Genomic DNA, 10,154 nt, shown 5'->3' on the forward strand with positions numbered 1-10,154 from the left:
ATAGACTCCTGCACAGTGAGATTGGGTGTGGTGAAGCATTAAACACTGGGCAGGTTTTACTATCTAATTCATTTCACATCCTCCATCCTTCACCAAGGTACAAAGGCCTATCTATAATTTATTTGAATTAGCACCCTTAGAGAGTCCAGTGTGCAGCCCAAGGGCACTTGAATGAAGTTTAAAAGAGCAGCGAGTCATTTGCACCTCAGCAAGGGGAAATGCGCAGACATGCTCTGCTTTCTGCATGCTAAAATCCAGAACTGTGGAGTGGACCTCACAGGGACAGACGAGGTATAGCAAAATGCTTAAAATTTTACGTTTGCGCGTTCTAGACAGGCTGTCAGTCTGTGCATTAGTAGTGAGGATTATTTTCAGTAACACTTTCTGAAAGTTACACTCGTAGGTGGCGATACGTGACGTATGAGTGATTCATTGAGTCATTCATTCAACCGATTCATTCAAAGACATTGACTGCATCTGAAATTGCATACTGTCAGGGTAGTTACTTCTTTTGAATAAGTAATTACTTTGCGTTAAAAACGTATGTTCTGTATAATATGAATGTGTGTAGTATGAATATAATCCGGATGCACTACATCCGTCATGTTGTCATTGTCATGTGACTTTAAAGTGTCAGTTGCGTCGCTTCACTAACCCTCTCTCATGGCCTCATGGGAGAGCAAACTGTCCATCAGATGCACACTTTGGAAGTAATTCGTCTAATTCGTAATTAGTACTTTTCACCCACTGTTTTATGAATTCAGACATACTACTCTTTTCACATAGGCCTACTTTTTTCAGCTACTACACTCACCTAAAGGATTATTAGGAACACCATACTAATACTGTGTTTGACCCCCTTTCGCCTTCAGAACTGCCTTACTTCTACGTGGCATTGATTCAACAAGGTGCTGAAAGCATTCTTTAGAAATGTTGGCCCATATTGATAGGATAGCATCTTGCAGTTGATGGAGATTTGTGGGATGCACATCCAGGGCACGAAGCTCCCGTTCCACCACACCCCAAAGATGCTCTATTGGGTTGAGATCTGGTGACTGTGGGGGCCATTTTAGTACAGTGAACTCATTGTCATGTTCAAGAAACCAATTTGAAATGATTCGAGTTTTGTGACATGGTGCATTATCCTGCTGGAAGTAGCCATCAGAGGATGGGTACATGGTGGTCATAAAGGGATGGACATGGTCAGAAACAATGCTCAGGTAGGCCGTGGCATTTAAACGATGCCCAATTGGCACTAAGGGGCCTAAAGTGTGCCAAGAAAACATCCCCCACACCATTACACCACCACCACCAGCCTGCACAGTGGTAACAAGGCATGATGGATCCATGTTCTCATTCTGTTTACGCCAAATTCTGACTCTCCCATCTGAATGTCTCAACAGAAATCGAGACTCATCAGACCAGGCAACATTTTTCCAGTCTTCAACTGTCCAATTTTGGTGAGCTCGTGCAAATTGTAGCCTCTTTTTCCTATTTGTAGTGGAGATGAGTGGTACCCGGTGGGGTCTTCTGCTGTTGTAGCCCATCCGCCTCAAGGTTGTGCGTGTTGTGGCTTCACAAATGCTTTGCTGCATACCTCGGTTGTAACGAGTGGTTATTTCAGTCAAAGTTGCTCTTCTATCAGCTTGAATCAGTCGGCCCATTCTCCTCTGACCTCTAGCAACAACAAGGCATTTTCGCCCACAGGACTGCCGCATACTGGATGTTTTTCCCTTTTCACACCATTCTTTGTAAACCCTAGAAATGGTTGTGCGTGAAAATCCCAGTAACTGAGCAGATTGTGAAATACTCAGACCGGCCCGTCTGGCACCAACAACCATGCCACGCTCAAAATTGCTTAAATCACCTTTCTTTCCTATTCTGATATTCAGTTTGGAGTTCAGGAGATTGTCTTGACCAGGACCACACCCCTAAATGCATTGAAGCAACTGCCATGTGATTGGTTGATTAGATAATTGCATTAATGAGAAATTGAACAGGTGTTCCTAATAATCCTTTAGGTGAGTGTATATAAGGTGTATTTCAGATGCAGCCATTGAGTTTATTCAGAACCTAAAACCTTCTGTGAGTCACAGAATCATTCACTCAGTCGATTCATTCAAAAACACAGATTCATTCAGGATCCATGACACGTAACATCTGATACTACTTTGACGTCCTTTGGAACTATTTTCATTGGCGGAGCAAAAATAGATGTTATTTAAATATATCCAATCCGGGCCTGAGTGCACTGTACATGTAGGGGAGACTGGGGCTAGTCACCACACGGAGAACGAAGGGTTATATTTCAGTAACTAAAAGTACTATAAAACAAGTATGAATTTTCTCTAAGTTGGTTGCAAACAACCTATGTAATTATTAATCAGAAATGTTATACTATATAGTTATTGCCATTGAATAGAACATTGTGATGGGAAAAAGTAAAGATGAGAGGAAAAAGTATATTTTAATGCTTTTGCAAGATCTCTCAAAACCTTTGCATTCTCTCTGAAAAGTTTCACACTCTTCATGCGAAAGCAAAACTGATTATGGAAATATTATGAGATGGGAAGAAAAAATAGTTTATTGATTTTTGCGAGTGAACGCAAAATCATTTAAATGTTATTTTATCTTCCCATCTCATATTTTTCCTCCATCACCATGTCCCTTAAAGGCTGAAAAGTTTCACTGATGTGTGTTTTAACATTGTCCGACCCAAATTTGGCAATGATCCAAAGAATCTTCTCTATTAAATTTCAATAGCCCCATGTGCTGCAAGTCATGATGTCCATTATGTTTGTTTGTGTGGGTGTTGCACATTCTAAATTGCTATTCTGGTAAAGCAATTTTAACATAGACTAATTGTGACTGTAATAAATATAAAACATAATCTAAATGACAAGACCTTTGTTCAGCCATATGCAAAATTATCTTTATTATCAGTGCATTTCTCAGAAATGTTGAAAAATCGAAAGTTGGCACACTACTTAGTGACCCTAGTGGACTTTTTATGGGACTTTGTTAATGTGCAGCAAAATACAGGCAGTCACGTCTTATAGACACACCGGTTTGGCACTTCTCTTAAACACAAAACCAGGAAACTAGTGTGGTAAGTGTTGTCGAACTGTCTTTCTCCATCTAAATGTACTGAAATGGCAGAAGCTAATATTGCTGTGAGCCGGGAACAGTTCAGCTGTCCAGTCTGTCTAGATCTACTGAACGATCCAGTGACCATCCCCTGTGGACACAGTTATTGTATGGACTGTATTAGACGCTATTGGGATGAAAATGCTCAATTGAGAGTTTACAGCTGTCCTCAGTGCAGAAAGAACTTCAATCTGAGACCAGTTTTAGCGAAGAATGTGGTGGTTGCTGAAATGGTGGAGAAACTGAGGAGGACAGGACGCCAGGCTGGACCCCAGGCTGCTCCCCAGGCTATTCCCCAGGCTGCTCCCCAGGCTGCTCCCCAGACTGCTCATGTTCCTCACTGTGACGCTAGACCTGGAGATGTGGAGTGTGATGTTTGTACTGGCAGAAAATACAAAGCCATCAAATCCTGTTTGGTGTGTCTGAACTCTTTGTGTCCAATTCACTTTCAACAACATGAGAATCTCTTCGAAGTTGAGAGACACTGTTTGATAGATGCTACCGAACAACTCCAGGAGATGATCTGTCCAATACACAATGAGCTTTTGGAGATTTTTTGTCACACTGACCAGATGAGTATTTGTATGCGGTGTACAATGGATATCCACAAAAACCATGACGTGTCACCAGTAGCAGAGAGAATGAATCAGGTATGAATTAGACCAGAAACATATTTAAAAATGCAAGTCTGTGAAAGCTTGGCCAGCGCAACACCTAAGAATCATTTTTGGCTCCCCAAAGAACCCTTCCATGAACAGTTCCACTGAAGTGTGAAAGACATTTTAAGGCTTTATATAAATCTTTTTACACTATAAAGACACCTTTTGTGATGTTAAAGGTTTCTCATGAAATTATAGATGCCAATAAAGAACTTTTATTTTTAAGAGTGTAGTTCCTAATAACTGAATCCAAACCCTCTGGCCAAGCAAGTATATGGATAGCAGACAGTAGGATATATTACAATTTTTTGAGTAACACTTTACAATAAGGTCTTTTTTGTTAACATTAGTAGTTAATGAATTTAACTATAACACAAACTAACATATACGCTGCCCAGCCCCAAAAAAGTCGCTGTTTGGATTTAAACGGCCAAAAGTCTACGATTGGATCATTATTGCAGTGATTATTATGTTTCATGTTATATGTTTGCCAACAGTTCTTCTAACCATAATTGATGGAGCATGTACTTTTTCATTTCTTAAACAACCATTTAGGAAGACACATCATGGGCATATTCCAGGATCTTGACCAAAAAATATACACCTCTTGATGGAAATAAGTGTTCTGATGTTATCATGTTGAATTGTTACATTAAATGTTTTCCATTTTTGGTCAAGATCTTGAATTGACAATGCAAGTCAAGCACTCTGTAAAGTCTACTTCAGCACATCCCAAAGACTTTTAATTCATTTAAGGTCTGGACTTAATGATTCTTTCATAATTTGAGCCTGATGAATCTTGGCTTTGTCATCCTGGATTACGGCATTTCCTACATGGTTGTTTAAGAAATGAAAAGCTTCATATTCCAATTAGGGTTAGGAAAAAGTGTTGCCAAACATAATATTCTAGAAACTTAATAATCACTGCAATAATGATCCAATCATTGAAAGAGATTTTTTTCTTCTCTTTTTTTCTGGGCAGTTTTAGCAGAATCTTTTTACCTTTGTTAATGTTAGTTAATAAAATGTTCATATTCATGTTAGTTTACAGTACATTATTACAGTTACAACTTTTGATTTTAAAAATTAGTAAATGATAAACTTTTAAGATTAATAAATACTTAAGTATTGTTTATTTAGGCTACATGTTAACTCATGTAGTTTATGTTATCAGATGAAACCTTGTTGTAAAATGTTACCATGTTTACCTTGATAATTAATTGAAAAATGCATATTAATACACAATTTACACAGGTGAGGTACAATTAATGTGCTTTTTTCCCTTCAAGGATAAACAGTTTTTGCTTTAATTTTGTTGTCAATTTAAACAAACTAACAAACATGATTTTTTAGGTAAATTCTGTACATCATACCAAGTTCAGTGATTGAAATACCGCACAACACTGTCAATGTGCTATTAGGTGGCTAAAGACATTATATTGTCATATGTTGAGTAAACAATCACAGTAACAATCAAGTAAGTGTGGAAGTGATGAGGATGTTCATTATTATTTTTATTTTTTTCATAGAGTTCTTCGTCTCTCTCTGTTTCTCGTGAACCTACTGACCTTTTCAGCTTTAATGTCAGTTCTCGTCCTTCTAATCTGAGAAAAACTTTCTCTAAAAGAATAAAGAAAAAAATGGACAATTTCCTAAATTCAGAGGTAGTGGTTGTGTCTGGTTTGGGTAAGTATAGCATTAATTCAGGAACGAATCATTTAAATAAAAACTGTGAATATGAAAACAAAGGTGTGACCTTACATGCATAAATATATGTTGTTGTTTTTTCTTAGTAATGCGCTACAACAATCCTACAGATGCACCCAGGAACAGAAATGAGATCCTACAATGTATGTCACACATGACATGACTTTTCATTGACTTCTACTGTTTTTATAGTGATCTTAAACTGTGTTTTATTTCCATCAGATTCACAAGAGCTCTCAATGGATTCAAACACAATGAATGAAATACTCAGACTGTCTGGGGGGAACAGAGTGGCTTCTAACACTGGCAAAGTCCAGCGATATCCCAATCATCCAGAGAGATTTGATTGTTGGCCTCAGGTGTTGTGTAGAGAGAGTGTGTGTGGACGTGCCTACTGGGAAGTTGAGTGGAGTGGGAGTGCTGGCGTGGGTATTTCGTTGTCGTATAGGAGCATCTGCAGAAAGGGAAGGGGTGATGAGTGTAAATTTGGAAGCAATGATCAGTCTACGAATTTATACTGCTCTCCTTCCAAATACACATTCTGGGACAGTAACAAAAAGACTAAACTCAATGTAAACACTTCTAAATTGAAGTCTGCTAGATTAGGAGTGTATGTGGATTACATTGCTGGAATTGTGAACTACTTCAGCATCTCTGACACAATGAAACTCATCCACATAGTCCAGGGCAAATTCACGCAACCGATCTATCCTGGGTTTACGGTTCATTTTGGATCAGCAGTGAAACTGTGTGATCCATCAGTGAACTGTAGATGATTTAGGAATGTGAGATTCAGTGAGATGTTATTTCTTATTTTTCTGTCAATTTTTCTCTCACTTCAGTACCATTAAAAAAAGCAACAAAGCAAGGTTATATGCATAACGCCGCTGTGACATATCAAGAAAAAGGAGTTGGCCGAAATTTTTTGAATGATATCAATCTACAATCTGACTTGTGCTGCAGACTGGAGTCATAAATAACACCATGCTCCTTCATTTGGCCAGAGGAGAAATATCCCCCTGACAGAGCCTGGTCTCTCCAAAAAAAAAAACCCATCCATTTCTATCACCTGATGGAGTTTGGGTTCCTTGTCATTGTCGCCTTTGGCTTGCTTAGTAGGGCTTTAAAAGACACTTAATAGTCAGTAATATTATTGATTTAACTGCACTTACACTATTGGATGAGAACTACATTTGAATTGAATTGAGGTGCACTTCATTTCTCAATAGCATTGTGAGCTAAGTTGATCATAGTCACTATTGGTGGCAATGGTTCTACAATCTATTTAGGCTTACAATGCTTTTGGGAAACGCAGCCCTGGACGATGACACCAGCATTTTCTGCAGAGCTGCTTTATAGCTGATTGGACTTTGATTTATAATTGACGAATTTGCAACATCAACACTGAATGAAATCAACATTGAACTGACTCGAGCTGAATAACAACACTAATTGTCTTCTGTATAGCTGTCTATGCTGAATTGAACTCAGTTACTGAACTAATTTGAATTGATCTCATAGGCCTATGTGATGTTTGCATCATTCATTGTTATTTTCCTGATTATTACTGTGAGGCTACTTTGAAACAATCTGTATTGTATAAAGCACTATATAAATAAAGGCCACGTGTATGATTGGCAGCTACAAGTATTTTCCAAATAAGTAATAATTTTCCATTTCAGTTATTATGCTAATTACAGCCTATCTGAACACCCAGGGCTGGACTGGGGCAAAATTTTATAAAGTTTAATGTATCTCAAAAAAGGAATAATTTACATTACATTAAAGAGTAATAAAACAAGTTCTGGTCATACCATTGTTCCTTTTGTTTGTGTGTCCTTCTCATTTTAAATGTAGACTATCTGACCTAGAATAGCATGTAGCCTATAGAAAGTACTGTGGTATAAAATGACAAAATAGGTGTAAATAGTTAAGATAATATCAGTGTGCAAATAACCAAAGATACTCACAGCGAAATTCTTTTTTCGTTTTCGAAGTGACTAGAATCTGGTCCTTATGAGTCACTGAATCATGAACTGATTCTTTTAGAAAAGATGATTCAGTAACGAAATATTAGGCTACTGTTACGTGTTGCTTGTTGCAAAAGTTAATCCTGCTGTGGCGTCGTTTGGTAATTCCCAATCCCATGGCCTAGATAGTTTCATGTTACGTGCAAAAATAAAAACCTTAACAGTGCGTGTGTGTGTGTCATGGGACATGAAGACGGTGTCCATGTGGAATACCGACTTGATGGAAGCCTTTTCAACATCCGTCGGCTCCAGGCCTGCACAAAGACAAAGACCCGCCAAATCTGTGAGCTTTAGTATGCTGATGACTGTGCAGTCTTAAGGTGATGATACACAGGGCAACTTTTTGAGCAATGTTGCTGGGCAATCTTGCCGAGCGATTGTTGCTTGGGCACTTTCCCATTGAAAATGGGCAATACATTTCTATCTGGATAGATCGGTTGTGGGTCTAAATTGGTTGCCCGTTGATGACAACATAGCCCAGCAACATTGCTCAAAAAGTTGCCCCGTGTATCATCACCTTTAGCCCACAGCCCGGACTCTATGCAGCAGCAGCAGCAGCACGCCCTCGCCCTTAACACAATATCCAGTCTGTACCAATCTTTTGGCCTACAGGTTAACACTCAAAAAACCGAGGTCATGTCCTATCTCACTACCCCCGCCCCCACACCCCCCACTTTTCATATAAATGGTGTTCGACATAAAACAGTGGACCAATTCACCTACCTCGGCTCCACTTTGTCCTCATGCTGTTCCCTTGACACAAATACACATCCAGATAAATAAAGCCTCATCATCTTTTGGACGCCAACGCAGCAGGGTTTTTGAAAACCGTAACCTGAAGGTCAGTACCAAGGTCGCTGTTTACAACGTGGTATGTCTCTCCACTCTGCTTTATGGGGCAGAGTCATGGACCCCATACCGCCAGCACATCATCAACCTAGAGGCCTTCCATATCCACTGCCTTGTCCTGGAAAGATCGAATCCCCCATACAGTCATCCTCAGTAACACGACTCAATCTGTACGGAAGCAGCTGTGGTCAAAAAACACTTCTGTGGCCAAAAAAACATTACTCTTAAGAGCTGGGAGTTCGAACATTCCAACACACAAAATGAATCGCGCACGTGATTGGACAGAAAGTGAGGCTTCTTTTGTCATTGGTCACATGATTTCTACGTTAACAACAGAAGCCTGGCCACGCCCACTTATGCTCGACACGACTCGAGCTCCAACGCCTCGGTTCAAATGTTACGTCACTAGCAACAAGCAATATACATTTCTAAAAATGTAAGTTACGCAACATTAAACTTTTTGTTTGTTAAACTGTCGTGTAAAAGCCTGTAGGTGTGTGGCTACGGTCGAATCACATCCGTGTTGATAGTAGTAACAACGCCGTCTTGCTCGTGTGATATTACATTTAGCTCGTGGCAGCGATAACGTTATATTTTAATTCAAGTTACAAATTTGATACAATAATGAAATGGCCTAATTAAGTGAAGATTCATTATGTTTGTCATTCTAGAAAACTGTTCTTGGCTGGCTATTGCCTTACTACGTTTCTCAACCTCCTCATCAAGGCAAGCCAAGTTTATGTAGCACATTTCATACACTATGGCAATTCAAAGTGCTTTACAGAGAGGAATTAAATTAATCACAAAAATAAAAGCAAGGAAAATTAAAAAAGTTATAAAATAAAGTAAAAGAGATATATGGTACAGTTATAAAATGAATTAAAAGAGTAAAAAGATGATACATAGATAAACTTCTCATCTGGCAAAACACCGGTGTATCATATTTTTCACAACTCCCAGTTTTACTCTGAGATTTTCCCATGGTGATTATTACACTGTGTCTGTGGTGTTCATTACAGGACGCTGATTATTGTAATTCGTGTACTGCTATGACTCCACCACTAGAGGTAGATGGACACACAGGGTTAAAACATAAGACATAAATTAATGACCATAGCTCTTAAACCTGTGTTTTCTGATACTTGTTCAGACCCCTTCCCACTATTATTCCCATACTCGGTTCACTTTTTCCCCCGCTCACCTTTCCATGCCAGACAGCATGAGATAAATGCAGATGTTTCTTGGGAGCTTTTAAAAAGTTCCCATCTGGCTTTGACTTGTCCAAAGGACTGCCTGAGGCCTGAACCAAGAGCTCCAGCTTAAAACCGACAGATTCCAGATATGGACAATAGCCCGATGATAAAGAAACTGGCAGGAGATTGAACAGTTGCAGTATGATTAGACATTATCCTTTCATCTGATTCCCTCAGTAGCATTCTGCAGACAATGAACATCTTGTTTCTAAGGACAAACCTGCAGAGCACCTGAGTAAGCGATGGTGTAAATGAATGATACCGCTTTTCCTGTCACTTATAAGATTAATATTAAGCTGTAGTGATAAAAAAAAGGTGTAATGCTTGCAGAATATGTGTTTTTAAAAGGAACAAAGCATGTCTAAAACATTTGGCATATAATGTAGATGTTTTATATGTAATGCACCTAAACATTTCCAGATGGTTTGGTCATACCATTGTAAAACCTTCTGACTCTCTTCTTTCTGTCTCTGTAAATATGGAAGGTCCTTCTTAGGCGTGCAGGGTTC

At 39.0% G+C, this 10,154-nt stretch overlaps 1 protein-coding gene across 1 annotated transcript; it reads left to right on the plus strand.

Moving 5' to 3' along the window:
- Window positions 1–3,001: 3,001 nt before the first annotated feature.
- Window positions 3,002–7,333, plus strand: ftr54 (finTRIM family, member 54). The gene is made up of 4 exons (XM_079862034.1): window positions 3,002–3,797; window positions 5,336–5,492; window positions 5,600–5,656; window positions 5,736–7,333. Exons 1-4 carry the CDS (start codon window positions 3,153–3,155, stop codon window positions 6,287–6,289), a joined length of 1,413 nt encoding a protein of 470 aa, XP_079718160.1. The 5' UTR covers window positions 3,002–3,152; the 3' UTR covers window positions 6,290–7,333.
- Window positions 7,334–10,154: the final 2,821 nt, after the last annotated feature.

The sequence above is a fragment of the Squalius cephalus genome (assembly GCF_949319135.1).
Source record: "Squalius cephalus genome assembly, chromosome: 24".
Classification (NCBI taxonomy): Eukaryota; Metazoa; Chordata; class Actinopteri; order Cypriniformes; family Leuciscidae; genus Squalius; species Squalius cephalus.